This window comes from Lissotriton helveticus, chromosome 6 (genome assembly GCF_964261635.1).
Source record: "Lissotriton helveticus chromosome 6, aLisHel1.1, whole genome shotgun sequence".
Taxonomy (NCBI): domain Eukaryota; kingdom Metazoa; phylum Chordata; class Amphibia; order Caudata; family Salamandridae; genus Lissotriton; species Lissotriton helveticus.
In genome coordinates this window covers 1,385,353,837-1,385,379,328 of record NC_136067.1, presented here as the reverse complement: position 1 = coordinate 1,385,379,328, position 25,492 = coordinate 1,385,353,837, and the positions used below count along the sequence as shown (strand labels likewise).

Sequence of the window (25,492 nt, the reverse complement as noted above, 5' to 3'; positions counted from 1 at the left end):
TGCACGGTCTAAAAAGGTATAGATGTTTTTACATTTACTTGTCACTAACATGGATTTAATATAGAAGTTTTGAGTCCTTAAAGAAATTTCGAGACTTTGAAACAGGATAGAGCTTCTGAAAGGTCTGTGCAATTAAGCCCTAGACCAGGGGCACCTCAGCCTTGATTTAGTCACAGTTGTGGAAGACCTAAGATGGTAAAAAATTAACTTTTTCCCCAACCTTCTCTGTACTTCTTTAGATGTTGTACTATATCCTTAATTATGAAATGGACAGCGAACCTCTATAATATATATACATACACAGTTACTCATGTTTTTTAAAAATAGATACATTGAGTTTCAAAAATAGATGTTGAGTTTAAAGATTGCCAATAGACAATATCACCTTTTGATATAGATCTTGTTGCTCTTGCAACAGCATATAAGGCTCTACCAATTTGAGTTTAGATAATATCCAAATTCAAGCAACATTTGTAAAACGTTTCCAGCAAATGCCAGCGAGTTTTATGCCCCTACTCTAATGAAGGGTCAGTAGGTACTGTACAAATTTAGAAACTATTTACAATACAAATAGCTGGACCTAAAGAAAAATCAAGAATATTTTGAGAAATCCCTATGTGTACCTATGACATTAAACTGCTGATAACCTCAGCAACTCTTTTAACAATTATATATTCTTTAAGGATATTTATAATTAGCATTTCTTTTTAGAAATGAGGTTACGGTGATAGATCTTTATTTTCACCTTTTTCTGCATAATGCTAGAAAAGAGTAATTGAATGTTACAATACATCTAATTAGTGCTATCTAGTTCTATGGCTTGTTTGCAAAATGCTTTACTCAAATCAGTTCTTTCTGAGTTTTTGTGTGTGTCTTCGTTGGCCGCAATATTGTACTTGATCATAGCACAGTGTCTTGTTTTATGTCTCAACTTAATCTCATCCTACTCTATATCCAGTGTGCAACACAACTGCTGCATTAAACTTAATTACAATCCTTAGTGACATGTCTGCAGTCTTACAATAACCTCGCCAATTCTTCTCTTTTTGCACATCATCTAATTATATTTGCCTTTGACGAGTAAATGAGCCGAATGTTTGAATCTTAGAAATAAGCACTAAAATATACCAATAGTGCACTATCATGAACACTAAAATAATTTTTTGTCTTTTTTTCCGCGGCACTGTACTTTGCTGTACATGTTATAAGAATGAAATGCATTCTGTCCCAATTATCTGTGTATTTGCTCAGAAATTGCTGTTAAGAGAACGGGCTTAAAGTAACTCAAATGGTTGAGGTCTCTGATGACCTTTGACATTTGTCTCATGACCCTCGGTAATGTAGCATAATATGGGTGTTTGTATTATTTATTTATAATACATGGGATCCTGCAATCCCTGTATAAAATCCCATATCTATTTTCTTTACAATGCATTGGTTTCCGCAATCTCTGTATAAAAACTAGCCTCTAATATCTTTATATTACACGACTTGTGACATTACACACCCAGGTGCCCATTATAAAGAAGTGGCATAACCACTCAACTGTAATAACGTATTGCAGTTGAGTTCTGACATCCCAATACTTGCTGCCAGAGTCAGCACCGAGGGGCAAGGCAGGTCTGATCATGAAGCATAATTAAAGCAGCTGTTTAAAGAAGGAAAATGAAATGCTTCTTTTTGTTTGTCTGCTCTGCTTTTTTAGCTGTACAGTGGCAAGTAGAAAGGAGATATTTATTGCAATATGTTTATTTTTTGCACTCCTTAGGTAATTATAGAACATTTTGAATCTGCATGTTTCTACACATTCCGAGCTACTATGCCTTAAAAAAAACTCTTATTAAACTGATTCTAATATATTTGTGCACCAACTATCAAATAGCTTTTTTGATTTTGCACTAGAGATTCTATTTGTGTTCTTCGTGAATGCAGACATGCTCTCTCTTTCATATGAAAAAGCTGTGCACCAAGGATTTAAGTATTTTGTGAGAAAGGTGGTGATGTGACCGTGTATTATAAGGAATGCTATTCTACCGACTCATAAATTCTGCTTTGCCTCACCTATGGCCTCGAAAGGACTGGTTTGGCTTCTGTACAACAGACTATGAGGGATAACAGTGTCTATTAGCTAGCCACTGAGGTAGCCTCTGAATTTCCTGAGCTTGTGGGTAAATTGTTTTGCGGGCTTGGATTAGTCAAGGGATCATGCTTTGGCATAGTTGGCATTGATTCATTCCAGTGCCGAACCAGCCTTCTCCCTGAATACCCTCAACCTATCAAGGAGCATATTGGTAAGAGAAAATTGCATTTCACCAGAAAACCTGATTGACGTCACCCATGCTTCCATTCTAAGCATGACATTAGTGCCAGTAGCCGTGTCAATTCAGTCAGTTGTGTCCAGGCCAGCCAGGAGCACATGCTTTGTGGCATTCTAGCCATCATGAACAGCCTGGGCTAACAAGGCCCTGAGATCCTGTGGGACCTCTGGCAAAATATCTCTTGCCACATCCCACAAGGCATTTGTGTATCAGCAGAGTAAGCAAACACCATTCATTTATCTAAGTACTATACTGAAAGAAGAGAACAGCCTTTTCCCAAAGGTCCCAGTTCTTTTTAATTCTCTATGCAGGGATTGGCCTGATAGAAACCCGGGATGACCTTACATGTTGGGGCTTAGACGACCAGGTGCTCTGGTGTTAGATGCTTCATAAAAAATATGTCTCATCAGGAGCAGGTCTATGCCGTCAAGCTATCAGTCGACTGACTGACTGACAAGAACATGGTTTTGGCCCATGTAGCCACGAGGATATCAATAAGGGTTATAATAAAAGGTAGCAGCGGCTTAGATAAAGTGGCCCTTGTTGAAGAATTTCAGTCAGCATATTAGATTTTGTCTTAATTGTGGTAGCTGTAGATTTAGGGCCTAAGCTACCCTTCGAATTACTTATGCAAACAAGGTCTTTTCTGCAGTAGGCTACCTCTGTTTCAGGTGATGTATCTAGCTCAAAGGCATTATGTAAGTTCAGATATAGTGCATCATTATTACAGTGAGAGGGAAGCAATCCGTCCTTTTCCCCACCGTCATCAATGTCTTAGAGGGACATAGGGTTGGTCTTGGACTGGGTCACAGTCAGAGACAAAGACTGCATGAATTATCTGCTGGTGACAGTATTAAGGCAGAGGTCTCAGATAAGAATCAGGTTGAATTAGAACTGGTTGTACTTTTGTGATCTCATAGCACAACTTTAGTCGAGGTCTGGGGTCCTTGGACTTGCAGTATATGTATTTCCATATACCTATCCTGCAGTTCCACAGGCAATATCTGCGGTTCAAGGTGGATCAAGACCACTTTTAATTTTTCTGTGCTTGCCTTTGGCCTTACCTCGGCCAATCAGGGTCTCAGTGGGGTTGGCTCTGCAGCTTCTCGGTCTCCGGGCTTAATGCCCATTCCTCATCTAAAAAGACAGGTGGCCCCTAAGCACACTGCATTGGGATCTCAGATTTCATTGGACCCAGCATCGGAATTGCCTCTCTGACTCCATCGAGATCTTAAAGGAAACTGCACAGGATCTGCAGTGGCGGCTGGTGAATGCCAATTTGTCCTGCAGAAGACCACACTCCCTTTCCCAACCATGGCTTACTGGTTATAACAGATGATTTGCTACTTGGTTGGGAAGGTAATCTGGATGGACTGGTGATCAGAGGCATCTGGCCTCCACCAGAGCGCCAACTTCATATCAACCTGCTGGAGCTTTGGGTGATCCGTATGATTCTGAAGGGTTTCCTGCTGTCCATAGGAGAGAATGGTGCAGGCCCTCATGGACAGCACAACAGTCATGAGGTACTGCAACAAGAGGGAGGAGTAGCGTCCTAGATCCTTTGTTAAGAGGCGCTCTGCCTCTGGAGGTGGCTGGACAGCAGAACATTCCCTAGTCACCAACCACTTAGAGGGCTTTCAAAACACTAAAGTTGACAAACTAAGAAAGTTACATCTAGGAGACCCTTAGAGGAGATCTACATCCTACGGTGGCATAGGATGTCTTCAACCAGAGAGGTACATCCTAGTTAGATGTATTCACCGCCATCGAGAAAACACAGAATAAACAATTCTGTGCTATGGAGTTTCCTCCAAGACACCTGTTGAGCGGTGCATTCTAATATGAATGGAAGGAAGTGCTTCTGTATTCCCTTCCTCTACTTCCTCTTCTACCTCAGATTCTGAGAAAGATCCAGTCAGAGCAGGCCCATGTCATTCTCATCAACCCTGAATGGGCCAAGACTGTGTGGTACCTGATGCACCTTGGCCCGTGCAATTGTCCTCTGATCAAGCTTCCACTTTAGGAGGACCTTCAGTCTCAGCAACAGGGCAGGGTCCTGCATCCAAGTCTCCACAACGTTTACCTCCCTGCATGAAGATTGCGTGGCTGCAACTAAATGTGTGCGTTAGAGGTGCTCAATGTCATCCTTACGGCCAAGCGCCCTTACACAAAGTCTATCTATGCTGGACACAGGGAAAAGTTTGTCACTTGGTGTGTTGCCTGAAACACAGACCCCTTGCAAGCTAAATGACTTTGTTGTCCTCCTATTTATTCTTTCGTTAGCTTAGTAAGGTCTTGCAGTAAACACAGTGAAAGGTAATTTGTTGGCCCCTTCAGCCCTCCTGGGTTTACCAGACCAACCATTGTTATTTAAATCACCAGCTGTGGTGCGTTTTCTAGAAGAAATTACATGTTTTCTTCTGCACCATTTGTGATGCCTCATTAGGACCTTAAATTGGACTTGAAACTTCTTATATACATGCCCTTTGAGATGATACATAGCTTTTCCTTGAGGCTCTAGACTGAAAATTGCCTTACCTATTACCATCATGTCAGCAGGACATGCAAGTGAACTGCAGCACCCTACAGCACCTTTTCCCCCCAGACAAATTGGTATTAAAAACACGGGCAGCATTCCTTCCAAAAGTCATGAACACCTTTCACGTTGGTCAATCGATCATTCTGCCAGCATTCTTTTCTCCATCACACCCCTGGAAGGAGGAAGGGAGACTTCATTATCTTGACCCCAGGAGATTGCTTAGTTTTTAAATCAACCACACAGAGGAATATTGGGTGGATGCTCAGATCTTTGTGGGATTTGCAGGTGTGCAAAAGAGCAAGACTGTGAAAAAGAGGGCTTTGACGAGGTGTATGGTCCTCTTTCTCAAAAGCTGCACCACACTGGTCAAGGAGCAACCTCCTGAAAGCCTGTGGGCCCTTTCCAGCACGGCCAATGCCATTACAATAGCGCTGGCGAGAGGGGTGCCTGTTCTAGAGCTCTGCCAAGATTTGACTGTGTTGGTGGATACAGTCATGAATCCAGGTCCAACGAGAAGGCCACTTTGCCCACTTAGTTCTGACAATTTCTTGGTTTGAGTCCACGTCACATACCCTCCTTCTTTGGGAGGTACTATTATGGTACCTATTCTAAAGGTGAGTAATCTGTGGTTAGAAGTATCCATCAGAAGAACAAGCTACTTACCTCTGACAATGCTTTTTTCTGCTGGATGGTTTATCAAACCAGAAATTACTTATTGCCCTAGTAGGCAGTGGAGGGGGTGGGGGTCATGAATAAAATGAGAACCATAGTCATTTGAAATAAATCTGTTTCAGAAGGACATTGGATTGGGCAATAAAATGCAGAGGAGTTATCAAAGCAAAGAATATTGAAAAATAAAGGAAGCTGTCAAATCCTAAAAAATCTGAAGGAAGTCCACAAAAAAAAAGCAAGTTGTAATAAAAGCAAGATGCTATACAGCTATGGGATAAGAGCTTTGTAGATTCCACAGTGATGAAGGGATATGAACAACAAAGTTGAAAAGATGTAACTCATAAGCATCGAGGTGGTTAAACTCTTATACAATGCTTTAGCGTAAACAATACTCAGAGGCATTGGCATGTAGTGAAAAACAGAGTAAAACTACACAGAAGCGTGGAAATAACACAAAATGTGCAGAGCTAAAAAAAATGGAACACCATTTTTGAATTAATCTAATAGATGAAGGGTAGGTAGAAGAGTGAAAGAAAATAATGTAATTCTTGGAAGTGTTGATGGCAAGAAGACATAAGTGCATCCAATAGGTGTATGTTTATCCTTTAGGCAAAAACAGAAGAACAAAGAGGGCCGAAAAAGAGAAAGGAAAAGAAAATATGGGATTTTCCAGCAAGCGATAATATCTGACAGCCATAGATATTGAATGACAAATGGGTGATTTGTCGAGAGGGCATCCATCTCTAGGCACGCCGAGAAGCAGAATAGGCCCAATTAGAAAGGTAAGAATAAAACAACAAGTAAAGTGGTCTGTGACACAAAGAGAAAATGAGAAAAGAGCATCATGAAGAAAAGTTTCATTAGCGGTGCCAAGATCTGCTGCCAGATCCGGAAGAATAAGGACAGAAGCATTTTTGTTTTGGCACAGTCAAGTTAGAACGTTTTGCATATAAAGAAGGACAGTCTTGGCAAAGAAGACAGAGTAAAACCCATATTGACCGTGCCAAGAAGCACGTTCATTGGGAATGAACAAGATGTTACTGTATCTTAAAAAGAAACCCGAGCGATGTGTTAAGAGAGAGTGTCTTCAGAGTAGGAAGCATGTCACTGTCACTTAGAGCACAGGAATGATATACATAATAAAGAGATTTTAAACACGAACAAAGCAGAGTTGTAGGGAAGGATTCATAACTGAAACTACTAGGATGGAAAAGGGAATGGGAAATCAGAACAGAGAATTAGAAATTGTGGGGCAATAGGTAGTGGGGAAAGGAAGGAGACAGTGAGTAAGAGGGTATCGATTTTGGAGGAAAAATAGGATGCATGGGTGCCAGGAGATACCCGGAGAAGAGGAAGAGAATAAAAAGGAGTTCACAGTAGAGACATGTTAACGAGATTGGGAAAATAAATGCAAGATTTTGGAAGCAGAAATAAAGGTCTAATGATAAACTATGTATAGATAGCTAAATCAAATATCCTGGAAACTTCATCCATTTATATTGTGATTGTCCAAAGTGCGATTAAAAGGGATTAATGGTATGAGTAAGTGACGGTTGGGGCATATGAGAAGAACAAAACGGATAAAGAGCATATAAAGAGTTAACAGCACGTGTCAAGAATAAGCCCAAGGACAGGACAAGCCGAATTTGGCTCCAGAAAGAAACAAAGGGAGTAAGAGAATACATGCAGGAATTGCTGAAGAGAAAGCAGGGTAATTCAGATAAAGCGTTTTATAATGAAAAAATTATAAAGGAGGGGTGTAAGAAGCTAGCCTTGTAGGCAGTGCAAGACAGCCAAGTCCATATTTGTAATTATGTTTCTCCTTTAGTTTATTTATTTATTTATAAAATGTTATCCTTGGCTCACCATTGGCGGTGCGACCACAACATGTTCATGTGGGTAGGAAGTTAACAGTCCAACTTTGGCTTTAAACAGATCAGACCAGTTACCTTGAGGCGAGACATGCCTCAGCTCCTTTTATAGTGAAGTTGTAGAAACATTTCATAAGGTTTTCAACATTGCCGAAATATTCAACACATCTGTTTTCTAAGGCAGAACTGCTGTACACACAGTGCAAAGTTTGTGTGATATCTTAGTGAATATACATGCCAGTTTTTTTTTTACATGTTATAAATATCGGGTGTTTGCATGCGACTAAATGGTCTTAATTTTCCCTTATTAGGGAATTAATGCCCAAGGAGATTTTAATGACCAGGATTGTATCATTTTGGTGACGTGGGAATTCCAGGGGTAGAAGTCAGGTCTCTGTGGTACACAATCTCAACATTCCCACCAGATTCCTGTGCTTTGGAAAGCGAGCAGAGCCCTTTCAACTAAGGTACATTATAAATAAAATAAATAAATGTAGTCAGGGTTTCCATAGAGTCAAACACGAGAGGTGGCACTTTCAAATGCAGTCAGACAGTCTTTCCCCTCTCCCTTACTAAGGGAACTTGTTTTAAAGAAAGGCGGTCTGGCCTTGAGACATCATCACCTTGAACAACAGAAACTGCAATTCCACTTCTCACTCTCCCATCCACCAAATAGAAGGGCCCAGGAAAAACTAATTAGCAGCCACTTGCTAACAAAGTCTTCGTGGAATATCTAAAGGTACTGAGTCTCCATCCTCTTCACTTCATCCATCCTCTTCACTTCAGTGTCTGGGTCTCCAACTTCCAGCCATGAGAATGCAAGCAATACACTTCTGACGGAAGAGGCTGTCCTCACCCTCCATTTCGCACTAAACCAAATCATGGGCATACAATTGGATCCCTCTGGCTTATTCTCTCTCTCACACACAGTCCAATCGCAAATTCTCTTTGTGCAAGCACACACACTTGACATGTACATGGGATGTCAGTGCCACATTCTAGGCTTCACATAACTGTAGAACTTTACATCATCAGAGACGTCAGCAGGCTACCCTCTCCCTGACTCAGGGAAAAGGCCTGGTCAAGCTACAGATCAACGAAACAAGTTATGCTGCCACCAGCACTCTATGTGATAAACCCATGGCACAATGGTCTACTATCTCCTGCAAGTACATGCATGGTGCACCTGTCCAGGTCATAGGACAGGAGCTGGACCTTACATTTGCAGGGACAGGCATAGACGTCTGTGCACATGCAAGATTAATTTGATCTGAGGCCAAAATCAAAGTCAGGTTACAAGTTTCTCATGCAGTTGAACACTCAGGGCTGGGAAACATGCCCGTACACCATTCAAGGGATATTCCAGTCCCAAGAGGATGTCATCAAAATAGGCCACCGCCAGAGAAAATACATATTAGCCTTCATTTAAGCCTTTAACTAAATGTCAAAGGTGCTAGGGAAGGAGGTCTACTCAACAAAGGCTTGTCTTTTTACGGGGATAAAACTGTGCCCACTGCAGAGAAAACATGCTAAATATACCTTTAGATATGATTTCTGAGTCACTGATGAGTTATGTACATATCCTGTGGTCTTGTCATGCATCCTAGCTTCTCCTAAAATTGAAATCTTGGTCGATGAGGACACTGAAGGACTGACATGTAGCGAGATAAAATTACGCCACCAAGATTAGGCACTGTTACGCTGGGAACTCGAAGATAATGGACAGCTTTTCCATAAGATCAACAGCTTCAATGTACCTAACACCTTCCAGAGAAGTATACTGCATATGTGGGTTTGCAATTAATACTATGAGCCAAACTTTAAGGATGAACTTTTGAAGACATCTGCTACAGCATTTGCAGAATCTCCTTTTCGATGTTTACATTGTTTAACCCATGCAAATTTGCTACTTAAAAAGCTTAAAGCTCTTGATATTTCCCAGTATATGCGCCCAGTTATTACTTTACGCTTCCAGACCCTGGCCTGACCAGCTGTCATTGCTGAAGCGGTAGTCCAGTGGTGGCCTAGCAGCAGACAGACCGTTCACTTGATTTCTAGAGGCAATCAAAAGTATCTATTACTATCACACATCCAAATAATGTTTCTTTCTACTGTTTTGTATCTTCAAATTGCATGCTATCTCAAAGGGCTTCATCTATATTCCAAAATCCCCGCATGAAAAAATTGACGTGGACTTAAAACTTCTGATTGTTGCTCTTTTTAACCTTCTTTTAATTTTCCATCCTTGTCATGCCCCATCTCTCTGAGATCAGCATGTTTTGTCATATGCATGATTTCCATAATCTCTTTTATTGAATTCCTGGAAATGTTCCCAAACCTCATCTTAAAGATCCCAATCTCTCCCCACAGCCTAACAATAACTCAACTCCTCTAGCCCATCTATTAATCCTACTAACCATTTCTAATAGACTCACATACCCCCTGCGCCCACCTCACACTTAACTCCCATTCATTTAATCTATCACAAAAACTGGAATGAATGCATGGAATGATTTCTTTGAGAACACAAGATTAATCTAATGCCCACAATAAACAATAACCACTGGATTAACCACTAGATCTGGGTTCAGGCTTCAACTCCTCATCAGGTGCAGTAACCACTTTATAAATGCAGCTTCAATACACTCCAATTCAAATACTTTTGTATAAGCTTAAGACTGTTCTCCCATCTTGGTGGGTGTCTTCGCTCCATCCAGAACCTCACTGATCAGCAGAACTTCTCTTACCTTCAAAGGACTAGTCATATAGAAAGTCACGTGACTTTAAAACTGGATTCACAGCAGGCAGTACATCTGCTTCAGGGCTGAGTAATAAATGGTACCACACTGATCAATAGAGCTGATAAACCTTTTACTGCAGTATTCAGGATGTGTAGTCAAAGAGAGACTGCTTATTATAAAAACAATTTTTTAACAAACCAGCATCGAATGCCAGGTAAGCCCACTGAAAAAAAGCTTATTCACTTTGGGAAAAGGTTGAATCAGGAGACGGTACTGTGTAACAAGTATCAATGATGTGTGGGGCAGAGGTCAATTCTCTTTGGCTGTTTCACACAGCGCCACTGTCGCCAAATTGTGAGACCAAATTGCCAATTTCTCAAGTGAAGTAGATAACTATGGTTGTGTGTAACTTCTAGTTCAGTAGCAACTGTTGTAGAGGGCAGCAACCTGTAAATGACCCCAACATTTAAAACTGTAATTTGTGGGAGGAGCCAAGATGGCGATCGGAACGGTCGCATAACCGCCTCGCTCCGTGATTTCTTCCTCCCCGCCACCTATCCTGCATTTCATCCTGTTCGGGGTGTTCCGAACTCGGTCACTCAGGAAGAGCCGTCACTTACCCTCCTTTTCCGGGGCTCTGGCGTGCAGTGATTCCGGCGTTCTGCCCTGGTCACCTAGCTGGCCTTCCCGGCCCTGACGCCGGGGCCTCGAGTGCTGTGCCTGCCCGGAGATGTTCGGAGTGCCGGCGGTCCGGAACCGGTGGAGAGACCCGATGGTGGGAGCCTGAGAGCCGCGGGCCGGGACCCCCGGGGCGGACCCGCCCCCGCTGGTGGGCCACCCCGCATGTCCGTTTGCCTACCGGCCCGAAGAAGAGAAGCCGCGCTGTCCGGCACCCCTACAGTGAGAAGCCCACTCCTGTTGTTAGTCCCGTCCGGGGTCCGGTGCTGGGCCCCCCCCGAGTGCTGTGGGGAGCACGCCCGTTCTTCTGGTGACTCTCCTTTCTCCGCCGAGCGCCGTCCGCCGCGGATTGGCGGTGTGCCCTGGGGCCGCCGGTGCTCCTGGTGAACTTGGAGGCGCCTGCGGCGGAGGGCGCTGTGCTTAAGATGGCGGATGGCCCCTCGGAGTGTCTTTCTCCTGGAGACGGGGAAGTAGCCGCATTTGCTTTCTCCAGCCCTCGTTTGGTTCGGGCGGCCCCTACTCGGAGTGCTGTCTGGTTTGCCCTGTCTGCTCTGCGGATCGACCTGTCCTTGAAATGTCGAGTCTTGGAGTTGCGGATCGCTGCCATGGTTGCTCCGCCATTTTGTGACGAGCTGTCGTCTCCCCGAATTGTGCTGGCTGAAACTTCGCCGGCGGCTGTGATGGGATCTCCGGCTGGATGTTCGATTCTATGGGATCAAGCGGACCCGGTGCCGATGCTGCAGTGTTTCCTACATCCTGATTTCTTTGCTTCGTGCTGGACAGCCCAGACATTGTGCTTGGCCACGTGGATTTTTGAGGAACTTTTGCATTCTGACTGTTGCCGAGTTCTCCTGGTTGCTTCTAGTTGGCCGGGACGGTGTTTTGCGGAGATCCCGCCGGCCTTTCCTGACTGGTATGGACCCACTGTGTTCTGCTGTTTTTTGGCGGTGGCGGGGTCTGGAAGCTCGACTCTTCATAAAAGTGGACAGGGGTGATCGTGCTCGGGTGCCTGTGAGACCCTTTTTGGATGGCATCTCCGGGCCTCGTCATTCTGGATGGTTCCTGTTTACATCCCTGTGTAGGCTTTTCTTGACTCTCCTTTTCGACCTCGATTACTGATTTCTTGTTGCGGAGGGGGTAGTGTTCTATGTCTCGATCGCTGGCTCCTCTCCTCTCTCTTCCTTCCTTTCCCTCTCCTCTTTTCTTTCTCCCCTCTCTTTCTTCGTTATTATTCCCTCTCTTCTTTTTCTATATTTCGGGTGACTCTGGGCGACAGGCACGCTGTTTAGTGGGGTAGGCCGTAGCCATTACAGTGATGTTGGGTGGGGGGGTGTTTGTTATTTTAGTTTGTTTTATTCTATGGTCCCTTTTTGCCTTTTTCCAGGGGGTGGGCTATGTCCCTTTGTGTTTACTCCTTTGTTTCGTAAGCGTCTGCACTTTCTCCTTTTTCGGGGCGGGTGGGCTGTACCTGTGGCACCCACTTTATTTGTTTGCTGGTATTCTTCCTCTATTTTGCACCTGATATGGGCGTGAGAGGTCTTTGGGCTTTGCCCTACTGTGGTCGTCTGCTTGCGTGGGGGGCTGTTTCCCTCCCGCCCCCCCCCTTCTTTTTCCGCATATGTTGCATGACGCCCTGGTAGATATGGTTCCTGCCTCCTTTATATAATGTAAAATGAAACCTTTCTTATCCTGGCGCTGGCTGTATAACGACTTTATTGACATCCATCCTGTATTCCCTCTATCGTACACATTGCTTTGTTTTTTTGACTCTCCTGACTTTGCGGCCGGCCCCTGTGGTTGTAGGCCGGCGCCTGTACTTATACGTGTCTTTAAATAAAGGTTTTAAAAAAAAAAAAAAAAAAAAAAAACTGTAATTTGTACATGAAAAGTATTGATAGCAATTAAATACTAAACATATTTACCTGTGAGGAACAAATTGAAATACTCATTGCCTCCGAGATTGACTGAGCTCAGAGAGAAAACGTAGTATCCAAGGCTCCCAGTAAACCAAATTAACCAAACACTGATGGTTCTTCTAGCAAGGTTACGGGTAGTAAACAGATCTAAGATGCTGTGCTTCTTGGGTGCCAGTACTTCATCTCTGTCTGTCTTCTTCACAAGCACACCATCATTAGTAACTGGATACAGTTCAGAAAGCGTCAATGGCGTCCTTACTCTATTGCACCTCTGTATTGTATCAATCAGTTTTTGCACTTCGGTGTATCTTCCCTGTGATAGAAGCCAAAACGGGGTCTCTGGGAGCTTCCAGCAGCACAACAAAAACGGTACTGTTGCTAGAGAAAGACATATCTGGTATATCCACCAGGTCCTCACCAGATATCCTACTAACGCCACTACCATAATGCCTACAGCAAAGGCTGCATGGACATGCATGGCAGCCCAGGTCCGCACTTTAATTCCAATGTATTCAGTCACATAAACAAAAATGACAACCAGGTAGCCACTTGAGACCTGAAAATAAAAAAAATACAATTTGTTCAGGAAGTTTTATTGAATATATATACATTTTCTTACTTCAATATTTGCATGCCACATTCATTCATCCTCCCAAGAGTTAGCAGTAGGACCAAGTAGTATACAACATTTAGGAATTGTACAAAATCACTCCAAAGCATGTGCACGTGGGGGACATTTTAAGAAGAGCATCTACCATGAGTCCTATTTTACAACACCTTTTTTGATCAAAGCTTATCAAATGTGACTTACATTGTATTGTTGGTTAAACTGAAACAGAAAGCTGAATATAACTTCTACTAACAGAATGATGGCTGGTTTAAAGAGTGATGAATTTCGGTATTATATCTAGCAGAAAAGCTTAAATTACAAATACCTAGGTGATTTGTAAACTGCCTGTTGTTGCTAGGCTCAATTCTTAGAGCTATATTGTGCATTTACTTTAGAATATGTTGTACAAATAAATGCACTTGGAAAATCGAAGTCCCAATAATTTACAAAAGTAGGATTGACAGAATGTTACTACTGTAAATGGGATTTGCAAATATGGAAATCCGTCCGTTATTTTGAAAGTCACATGTTTGCAATTTAAGGGATTATGGCAGATTATTGGGTATTCTCAAAACCCTGCGTTAAAAAATTCAGGGAACACATAATAATCTATAGGTCTGTGGATATTCAACTATCCCTTGGAAGTTGTTTCCTACCCTGAAACACTCACAAATGTTTACAAGCTGAGCAGTAACTATATTTCAGTAGTGAAATGGTAAAGGGTCGATGCCAAATTAACAGTGTTAGAAATGGAGCTTCTGGTTGGCTAAGGTATACACCCAGGCCAGGCAGAACACACCACTCTAATCAGTGCACGCTAGATACAAAACAAAGATAACCTGTGTTTACCCTCTACTAGATTGGCGCAGAACAGGCAGGCTTTTCAACAGCGGCAATGTGCAACGTATTTGCGCAACACACACACAATGAATACACACAATGAATACACCACAAACAAGACCACACAGGTTTAGAAATATAGCTTATTATACTCTGAACAAGACAAGACCAAAACGATAAAAATCATTTATGTACTTTTCAAGTTACCACTGTGCTAAAACTATGTTGGCTTCTCTGGGATTCAATACTGTACGATTAGAGAAGGCAAATGAGCTTTTAAAAAGATTATGCAGTTATGGGGCTATCAGAGCACTTGAGCGTTTAGTCTGTTCTGTACAGTATACGGGGGAATTGACGATGATGCCATCCGGGGATCAGACCCTTGGCTTCCTGTCTGTATTATCGCAAAAGGGAGGTATGGGGGGAAGAGCCAAGCACTTCGAGGTCTGCCCCCTGGGCAGATTGGGAGGAGGAGGGGCTTGACGAGCGCGTCATTTTGGGGCCATTGGGCTTCATTGGGAGTAGCCCAATTGTAGCCCAATTTTCAGTTAGTTATCCCAAAGTTATTTATGGGTTTTTCGCGCTCTCTCAGCCACCATTTTAGGTTTGGTGACCTGGTGGCTGGTAGCGCAGTGCATTTAGGTTTTTTGTCAGGGTCTATAGTGGTAAAAGTTAGTGGTTGGCAGTCGTTATAACTGGTGGTAGCTTGCGACGTTTTGATTGTGGTTTGCGATGGGCGGGGAGGACTACTGGGTGTTGGAGGCGATCTGCTTCCTCAGCAAAGCTGGCCGGATGGATCTGCTGCTGCTTGGAGCCCCGGGCGGGGCGCGCCCCATGAGGCGCGCATCGGCGGGGGTGGTGGCCGCCGTTGTGTTCTGCTCGCCCCCCCCCCCAGAAGGCAGGGTGGAATAAGGTGAGTGGGCAGGGCCGCGCAGATGCCAGGAGCGCAGCCCTGGGGGCTCGTTCTGGGGAGCGGGAGGCCGAGGTTGGGGAGGTGACACTGGTGGTGAGCGGTCGTAAGGCCCTGCAGGGAAGCGCGGCCCTCAGCTCCCAGCTGAGGCCGCTGGTGAGAAAGGGACGCTCTGGGTCGCAGGGAGCGGCCTCAAGGGGGAGGGGCGGTGAGGTGAGGCAAGATGTGGTGGTTGTCGAGGCCCCGGTGCTCGCGTCTGGGCCTCGAGGGGGGAAGAAGGCAGACCGGCCAAGGGGCACGGCACGCGTCTCTCTGACAAGGACATAGGAAGATAGGTGCCGCTCATATGGGAGGAGAACGGTCCCTACTGATATCGGCAGTGCGGTTCAGCCAATTAGGGCCCCGCCTGCTAGTGGGGGCAGAGGCAAAAAGAGGAAGAAGCAGGCAGTACAGGTGCCTGCCTCGCCGTTATTTTGGGCGGGGTTTGGAGCAGAGGTTTTTGGGGGAGGCAGCAGGGGAGCACGGGGACCCCGAGCAGACAGGGGGGGGTCCACACATTGGGGCTAGGATGTAGGGTCAGCGCAGGGGATGAAGCTCATCAGGGGGAGTGGGGCCTGGATCGGGGGGGTGGGGGACATGTCCCCTTTTTGTTGGAGTCAGAGGGGAACGAGAAGGATTGGGAGGGGTTATATAATTTTGATTCATGGGCGGAAGAGGTAGGGGGTATGGAAGGGGAGGGCGGTTTGGCGGTGGGACGGGTCCCTCACCTCGAGGGGTGTGGGGGAGGGGCACCAGCCAGAGGTTGAGGGTGAGGATGTTTTGGGGGAGAAGGGTTTTTGGGTGGTGACATGGGACTCCGCCGGGCAGGAGGTCAGGGTGCGACGGCGCTGGAGTGGAGTGAGGAGGAGGTAGATCTGGGGGAAGTGGAGGAGGTCGTAGACCTTAGCGTGGTGGGCTGGGCGTGGGCGTCTAGCACCTTAGGTGCAGGCAGAAAGCAGGGCTGGGATGGTGGAGAGAAGAGAGTGGGGCCCAGCACACCAGACCATGCTTTTCTTTTGCAGGCGGCAGACCGACGCGGGCGCCAGACTTGGTAGGGCTGGGAGCGGCTTGATGGCGCCAAGGAGAAGGGAGGGTTGAGCCTCGGGCAGCGTGCCCAGTACTGGCGGGGGATCCCATCGAGGCTGGCAGAAGTAGACCCAAAGCGGGCTCGCTGGCCCTATCACCCACGGGGCCACAACGGTCCAGGGGTACCACCGGAAGAGGAGCACAGAGAAAGTCAATTTAAATGATCTTAGGAGGGGGCTGTCTGCACCTCCGGCTGTGAGGGCCGGTTGTTCTAGGGATGACGAATTGGACTATGATGAGGATAGCATGGAGGAGGGAGAGCTGAGAGAAGGAGAGTAAGGGGGGCGCCGAGTAATGGTGTGCAAAGTATTTTTCAGATGTCACGACGCCAGGCGGAGCCCACGGGTCGGACATCGCGCTGGCTAGGACCGGTCGGCCACCTCGGCGGGACGGACAAGGGAATGGCGAGTGGAATCTTTAGCCCCAGGTAAACGGGCGGGTGGATTGGCCCCTTTTATGGTGTCAGTGGGCGTGGGGGGTGTGGGGGAAGCTGGAGCAGGGGGTAGGTTGAGTAGAGGTACATATGTGATGGATGTGGGAGTAGGGACGGAGGACCCAGGTAAGGGGTCAGCGGAGGGTGCAGGTAAGGCGTCCGGGGTGAAGAGGGTAGCGGGAATGACAAGAAAGGGATGGCTGAAGGGGATGGCCCAGGTAAGGGGTCAGCTGACAGCGCAGGCAAGGTGTTCGGGTTGGACAAGAAAGTGATGGTAGAGGTAACGACATAGGAGACTGAGACCAAACTGGAAAGTAAGGAGTTGAAGATAAAACGGTTACCGTATATGGGTGTCACAAAACTATTGGGTGCGCATTTAATGTTGACCACTAAGGAGCGTATCTGGAAGGGAGAATACGTGGAGATCCTTAAGCTCCTTCACAAAGAAGTCAGGGCGAAAGAAGTGTCAAAGGAGGAGGAATATGATTTAGCAAAACGGCAGAAGGTGCCTTTTACGATAGAGAATTGGATGGCAGCATTCCTTATTTATGCCAGCGTGTACTGTGAGAAATTCCCTGAGAGGCCGGTGGCCATGTTTAAATACATGGACGTAATTAGAAGGGCCCAGATTACCGGGGGTGGTTATGCATGGGCACAATATGAAGCGTTTCGGGCACGCATGGCGTGGGATTCAGAGGCGTAATGGGGCGAGCTGGACACGGACCTGAAGCAGCATACGATGGGGCTAGCCGGGTCAGGGAAGACCATTTTTATGGCCAGCGGACTGCCACTCGTCTATCAGCCCGTTAAGGGCCACCCCACCCGAGGAGGGGTGGGGGAGTGGGCAGAGGACAGGCAGGATCCAAGGGGGCCTGTTGGGACTACAACAAAGGTTTGTGCCCCAGGGAATATTGCAGGTTTCGGCATGAAAGATCAGGGTGTGGAGGCAGGCATGCATTGGGTAAATGTTGGGAAGGAGGACACAGTCAACAACAGGGGAACCAGCAGTGGCAGGCAGGGGGGTTTAGGTCAGGGAATCAACAACAGCAACAGCTCGCGTGTGGGTGAGGGGCCAAGGGGCCTGGGCCAAAGGGTTCTTATGCCAGTTAGAGTAGACAATTTGGTGACAGCCCTGCAAGGATATACGGACGCGGAGGCTGCAGAACGTTTGAGGTTGGGGTTTCTGGAGGGTTTTCGACTGGGGTACGACGGACCTAGGACAAGACGGTGGGCTGAAAATTTGAGGTCAGCAAAGGAGCACCCAGAAGTAGTTCATGACAAATTGGATAAGGAAGTGTGTGAGTGCTGCATGGTGGGACCCTTTGAGGATTGGCCTCCAAAAAATGTGATTGTGTCACCCATTGGAGTTGTGCCAAAGAAAGAGCAGGGGCAGTTTCGCCTCATACAGCTTTTGTCATGGCTTGAAGGTGGCTCAGTAAATGAGTTCATTGATGAGCGGGAGGCCACGGTGTCATATTCATCAGTTGACGTAGCCAAGTCACTGGTGGTGATCGCAGGCGCAACGGCGATGATGGCAAAGTGCGACATTAAGTCAGCTTTCTGGCTGCTTCCAGTCCATCCAGGTGATTGGGACCATTTGGGTATCCAATTTAATGGTCACTGGTAATTGGACAAAGCATTACCGATGGGCTGTTCTAAGTCTTGCGCACTTTTTGAATGCTTTAGTACGTTCCTGCAATGGTTGTTTTTGGAACGGACGGGTCACGAAGGAGTAACGCAATACCTGGATGACTTTTTCTTTGTGGGCACCCCAGGCTCCATGGACTGCTAGAAGTCGCTGGACAGGTTCAATGAGATCATGGGGGAATTGGGCGTGCCGCTGGCACCAGAAAAAACTGTGGGGCCTTGTACGGCGCTGCCCTTTTTGGGCATTGAACTGGACTCTAATGTGATGGTCAACAATAGAACACCACGACTGATAGTAACTTTTACCTTATTTTTGATGAGGCCACATAGACTTAAACACATGTGACTGCCTAGTTTTTAAATTTCTTAGTTTTTTATTTTTCAACAAATCATTAATCCATAGTTTTATTTAATTAGATTATTCAACAAAATGTATACATTAACAAAAACCACTACACAATACATCCCACATTCTAACAATTTACATTTCTCATAAAATTCCAATCCCTCTCTAGGTATTAAATTCTCACTCCAACTCACACACTCCTAACAGCAAACACACCCATTCATTCTATTTACACTCCCTCAATTGTCCAGTTTTTTTTGTATTCAACATAAACCTGTTTGTTGAAAACAATAACAAGACCTATGATGCATGAAATGACATAATTATTATAAACATCCTAGACAAGTAGAATGATTAAAAGATCACTCAATTGAGTCCAACTCCTGGTTGCTACACTCTAATGTGATGGTGGCACTCCTTCCGGCGGACAAAAAGCAGCAAATGTTGGGGCTGCTGGCGGCTATGTTATCAACTTCAAACAACTAAGGAGTGACTCAGTGAAAAACAAGAAGAAAAAAAAGAAAAAAAGGGGGGTGTAACAAAAGTATAAAAAGTATAAATGCCCCCCCAGCGTTGTAGCACGTTGGGGGGGCATTCGGCCACCCCAGCGGGGACCCAATAATGAAGCATGTCACCAACTAGTGGTGAGTGAGGGTCCTTTTAACTAAGAGGTAGACTTGCCCTTTCAGAGGTGTGTTAACACATCAGTACACAAGGTTGCTACCTACTGGTTGTCATAATTGGAATTTTCCAGCTTTGAAGTTACCTTAATCAGGTAGGGGCTTCTGTAAAGTCTAACACATTTATACTTTTGTTACACTCCCCCTTTTTTTCTTTTTTTTCTTCTTGTTTTTCACTGAGTTACTCCTTAGTTGTTTGAAGATATAATTGTAGGGGTACAGGAGTGTCTACTCGCGCCCTTTCTCTCTTGTTGATTTTGGTCTATGTTATCAAGACATAAGAGCACAGTGACGAAGATTCAGGTACTATTGGGCCACCTTAACTTTGCTTGTAGAGTGGTGAGAGTAGGGACGACTTTTTGTAGGCGTCTGGGCACGGCAATTGCAGGACGGAGACCTCTGCATCATCATGTGCGACTGTCGGCTGGGGTGAGGGAAGACCTGAGGATGTGGCAGTTTTTCCTACAGAACTTCAATGGCATCCCCCTGATGCGGGAGTGTGACATGGTTTGGCATGTGCAAATCTTTTCTTTTGGACTGTACTGGCAGGGTAAATGGTGTGCAGAGAGGTGGCCCCCTGAGTGGGTGGGAGGGGGACAGAGCATAGCCTTTCTGGAGTTCTTCCCGCTGGTGGTGGCGGTCACGCTGTGAGGGGAACAGCTGGCACACAATAAGGTAACGTTCAGAATAGACAACATGGCGGTAGTAGAATTTGGGAACCGCCAGTCTGCTAGGTACACACAAGTCTTGAAGTTGCTGAGGGTGTTTGTGTTGGGCTGCTTGCGGCTTGATATTGACTTTTGCGCAGTGCATGTGCCAGGTGTGGACAATGAAATAGCCAATTCTTTGTCTCGTTCACAGTGGGGGAGATTCAGTGGGCTAGCCAGGGACGCGGACAGGACCTCGACCAGTATGCCGCAGCATTTGTGGTACGTAGGCGACACAGGATGTTGCAGCTGGTGTTAGGTTCTCTGGCGCAATCTACGAAGGTAGCATACGGGACAGCATGGGAGGAATGTTTGCGCTCTGGTGCAAAGCGACGGGATTCGCCAGCGCGCCGGCAAGAAGATGTGATCCAGTTTATTCTGTATCTGATTGAGAGGGGACTTACGAGGGTGACAATAGCGGGTAAATTAGCAGGGATCGCTTTCGTTGGGAAGCTTTTGTGGGGTTCTGTGCCATCCACGGGGGAAGTAGGGACGCGCATGCTGGAAGGGTAGGCCGGGGAATGTGGACGGGCGTCTCGGGTGAGGAACCCCCTGTCATGGGAACTACTGGAGAGGGTTTTGCAGACTTTTTCAGGGATATGCAAGGATGAGCCGGAAGTTTGCCTTTTCTCTATGTTGATGTCGTGCTCTTTGGGGCCTTTCGGGTTTCGGAGCTGTTGGGTTCAAAATGGGCAGAGGGGCTGTTATGGAGAGAGGTTCCATCAGGGGGAATATGTTCAGCTTATAGCTTAGGAAATCTAAGACGAATCAGAGCGGCGGGGAAGATGGGTTTCTTTATAGGCTACTGTGCCGGGGCTGACTTGCCCGTACAGGTGGGGGATGAGGTGGAGGCCCTTGGCCCCGGACATTCTTGGGTTTGTTTTCAGACATTCTGATGGGCGGGTGGTGAAAGGTTTCCAGCTCTTGGCTGTATTGAGGAAGGAGCTGGCCGAGCTGGGGATTGACGGAAAAGGTTTTGGGACATATTCGTTTAGGATTGGAGCGACATCGGAAGCAAGCAATCGGGGTTGGGAGCAAGGGGACATCATGAACTTGGGCAGGTTGTCCTCTGACTGTTACCAGCATTATGTGCGCAGCGCATCAGGTTTCTTGTAGCACGGCCATGTGTTTTCCCTGTGTTCATTCATGTTTCTTGTTTCAGGATCGTGCTGGGTCCCCTCACCAGGGAGATGTCCATATGGATTGTGGGTCATTCTTTTGTGAAGTAAGGCGCAGTCCAGAATCTTGGCTTTAATAAAGAAATGTTTAACGTTTGTTGGAGAGGAAAAGGAGGTATGCGCTGGAGGGAGTTGCTACAGGTGTTGAATGGGATTTTGGTGACTGATACGTGCCCCGACGTATTGGTTATTCATCTCCGTGAAAAAGACATGGTGAGGGAGACGGGCTTGGCACTGATGAGGTGCATGAAACGTGATTTGGACTTGATCAGGCGGCAGTGGGTGGGGTGTGCTATCCTTAGGACGGAGTTTGTGCCGTGTAGGGTCTGGAGAGGAGCGGTGAATACAGGGGCAGTAGACAAAGCCAGCAGAAAGCTAAATATAGAGATGGTGCGCTTTTGCCGCCAGTTAGGATTTGCTAGGATTCATCACAGGGATATCAAATACGATATGCTAGAATTTTTCAGAGGTGATGGGGTCCATTTATCCAGGCTGGGCATGGATTTATACTTGTTAGAACTTAGGGAAGTCCTGGCCAGATTGTTGGGAGTGCACAGATGCTGAAAGGGGTTTCAGACTTAGGAGGCGGGGGGGCAGGAGTTCAGACCTAAGAGGCAGGGGGGGGGCAGGAAAACGAGGAGGCGGCGTTTCCGCCTACCCTCCCTCCTTTTCCTGGGTGGTGGGGTTGTTTGAAAGTTGGCCAAGTTTGGCTGGAGTTTTTGTAGTTCTTTGTTAAATGTGGGGAGTTTGTGAACAGGAGCAGGGAAAGACTACCAGGTAGGCTAAGTTTAGAATAGAGGTTTGTTAGTTACAGTTGCATAAAGGCAGGTAGGGGTTTAGGTCATGGGAGGTTAGGATTTGTAAATGCTATATTGTGTAAGATTGTGTAATATTATTGTTATGGAATGTTATTTATTGTATTTTGCAGGGTGGGGATTATGATGTGGGGATATTAGGGGTGGGTGGGGGAACAAGGGGTCAGGTATTTTATGTATAGAGAGGTTTTAGTTTTGTAAGGCAAGTGCCAGGGTTAATAAAATTGTGATATGCACCTGTTTCAATAAAGTGGCCTTTTTACACACACAAAAATGGACTCGGTGCGTCTTGCCCCCCTCCCTCCCAAACAGTAGTTGCTGGGAGGTGCTAAAGGACAGACTGTCATAACGGATTATGGGAGGCTGAGGAAATCTACCAGGGTGGGCCGCCCATGAAAGCGCAGGTAAGTGGTAGAGACTCCGTGGGTCTCTGCTGTCTCAATACCTTTCAGCGATGTTGATTGTCTCGGGGTGTGGACCCAGAGGGTGGCAGCCACTTGGAATGCAATCCGAAGCAGTGCAGAGCTGCATGGAAATCAGGCACAGCGGCCGGAGACACAGGGGGTCCGATATGGCGTCCTCCCTTGATCCGTGATCAACTGGCAGGCACGATTCTTTAGCAGGCGGTACAGTGCTGGTACGAGGAATCTGTCCCCTGTAGGAGGGTGGTGTGCACTGAGCCACGCCAGGCAACCTTCGATGTTGCGACTTGAGCAAGCCAGGAAATGCGATGGTTGGCAATCAAGCTGACAGGCACAGGGATACCTTAACGTTGCACAGCGTTGGTGTGAGTGATTTGCACAGCAAACACAGCTGTACGTACTCTGCATTGACTTTAGATCACGTTGAAGAAAATCAAGCAGAGTTAAACGTGTGATCGGTACAGTCCCGCAGCAAGGGTAGTGTGCACAAAGTCTTTGATGGCCCTGAGACTTCTAGGGACGGGGCAAACCAACAAGGCCTTGGAGAACACGACCAGGTTACACGGCGCAGAGGTAGTAGGAAGCAGGCCAGCACAGCAAGACAGGTCGTACAGTCGAAGTTTCTCCTGCAGTTCAACAAGCAGTAGGCCAGCAGAGCAGTTAGCAGAGTTGCAGTCCCTCCTGGCAGCAAAACAGTTAGTCCTGGCAGTGTGCAGATGTACAGCCAGCGATGTCTGGTACTGGTCCAACATTGTCTGATTAGAAGGGGTCAGAGCCCCAGTACTTATACCCGAAAATGCCTTTGAAGAGGAGGTGACTTCAAAGGAGAGTCCTTGAAGTGCACAGATCCCCTTTCAGCCCAGGCCTGTCTGCCAGGCTCACCCTAGGGGTTGATCAATGATACGTGTGAGAGCAAGACACTACCTACTGAAGTGTACATGTCAGTCCCTCCTCCTCCCTCTGCCTAGGAAAACCCATCAGCATGCAGATGAGCTGCACAGGGTCCTGTGTTTGTGGCTGTCTAGAGGGAATGCACAAAGTTGATCTGTCACCCAAACAGAGACGTATATTGAAGACGGGTTGGAAGGCACACAAAGAGCTAAGGGCAGAGAAATGCCCCTTAACTGGTGTTGACCCGAAGATGGTACTCTGGGTGTCTTTTTTTGTAGGTGGCCTGGTGGACGTAATCATCTGACCTATACTCCGGTTCTTCTTTAGGGAAAATAGTGGAGTGCCAGCGTCCGGTAAGATTTCCTCAACCAGGTGCCAACTCTTTCTGATGATTTTTTGTAATTCGCTGGTGTGGGGTCCAAAGGTAGAGACACACACAATCCTCTGCGTGGTGGTTTTCGATCTTTTTTCTAGGAGGTGCTCCCTCGGGGTCCATCTTGCTCTCTTCATCGAGTGTTTTAGCAGCTTGCGTGGATAGCCTCTGTCCTGTAACTTGGCCGTGAGCGCTTGTCCATGGAGCTCAAATTGTTGTACTGAGGAGCAATTCCTCCTTACCCGAAGGTATTGCCCATACGGGAGATTATCCCGAAGGCTCCTCGGGTGGTAGCTCCTATAGTGGAGAGCGTTGTTCTTGTCCGTTTTCTTTTGATACAATGAGCACGTAAGTTCTTCATTTCTGACCGAAATCTCCACATCTAAAAAGGGCAAGGACTTGGTACTGTGGCTCATACTGAATTTGATGTCCGGGCTCCTGTTATTCAGCCATGTATGAAACTCCTCCAGGAGCGCTTGAGAACCACTCCAAATGCACCAGACGTCGTCTATAAATCTGAGCCATTGCTCAATATGATCGATGTAGGGATTGTCATTGTACACAAATTTCTCCTCATATTGGCCCATATACAGAATGGCCATTTCGGGAGCAAATGGACAGCCCATAGCAGAGCCCTTCACCTGTAGGAACATCTCTTCCTCAAACGTGAAGAAGTTCTTTTTGAGAGCTAGTGTGGCAAAAGAGACTATCAATTCAGTGGGGACTCTGTGGGGACGGGGTCTACTTTCCAAATAGAGTTCAATAACATCTAAACCGTCTTGTTGGGGTATCTGTGTATAAAGCGAACAGACGTCCATGGTCACAAGTAATTGGGAAGATGAGTCAAAATGCCGTCCCTCCACCTTGTTGATGAAGTCCATGGTATCCCTGAGATATGATGGAACTTGGACCACCAAGGGTTTCAAGAAAATGTCAACGAATTGTGCAATGGGCTCCAACACAGAATCCCACCCAGATACGATAGGGCGTCCTGGAGGTGTTTTCGGGTCCTTGTGTACTTTCGGCAGAAAATACAAGTGGGGAGTTCTGGGGTGTTTTTTTACAAGATATTCAGATTCTTTAGGTCCTAATACACCAGACTCCCTAGCCTCGTTGACAAGTTTCGTGACTTCATCCTGTATTTGTGCAGTGGGATCTTGGTTGATGCGGCGATACCACTCCTGGTTGTATACATGATTTCTTCCCTCAGACCTGTAGAGATCCTTGGACCACAAAACTACTGCTCCTCCCTTGTCCGCTGGGCGTATGATCGCTTCCTGTTGACCCTTGAGTTGATGTATCGCCTCTTTCTGTTTTTTTGTGATATTAGCCCGTACAAATGGACGTTTTTTTTCAAGATTGTTCAGTGATGACATGACCGAACGTTCAAAAGCGAGGATATTCTTGGACATGTTGTGATTGGAGGGGCAAAATGTGGATTTATTCCTCAATCCAGATGCTTCACATGAAATCTGGTCGGGCGAGTCTCGAAAGAACCATCTAAGGCGAATTTTACGAAAAAATTCCATTACTTCCATTTTGATTCTTGTGAAATCCATGGCGACTCCGGGAACGAAAGAAAGACCTAGTTCCAACACTTCTTTTTCGGCTGATGATAAGACTTTGTCAGAGATGTTAATGATGGATGAAGGTTCTATGACTTGTAGTGTGGTTTCCGGGTGGTCATCTCCCACTCGGGCTTGAATCTTGTTCGTTTCTGCGGTTGGCCCTGGCCTAAAAAAGGCATTTCTTTTCTCGTCCTGAGGAGAACCTAGAACAA

At 46.3% G+C, this 25,492-nt stretch overlaps 1 protein-coding gene across 2 annotated transcripts in view; it reads right to left on the bottom strand.

The window, feature by feature from the left end:
• SLC22A16 (solute carrier family 22 member 16) overlaps positions 1–25,492 on the bottom strand; it is a 466,664-nt gene that overhangs the window by 173,172 nt on the left and 268,000 nt on the right. For both annotated transcript variants that reach the window (XM_078649168.1, XM_078649169.1), the window contains exon 4: positions 12,742–13,291. In XM_078649168.1, the coding sequence (XP_078505294.1) occupies positions 12,742–13,291 (550 nt within the window). The remainder of the gene's footprint in view (positions 1–12,741; positions 13,292–25,492) is intronic.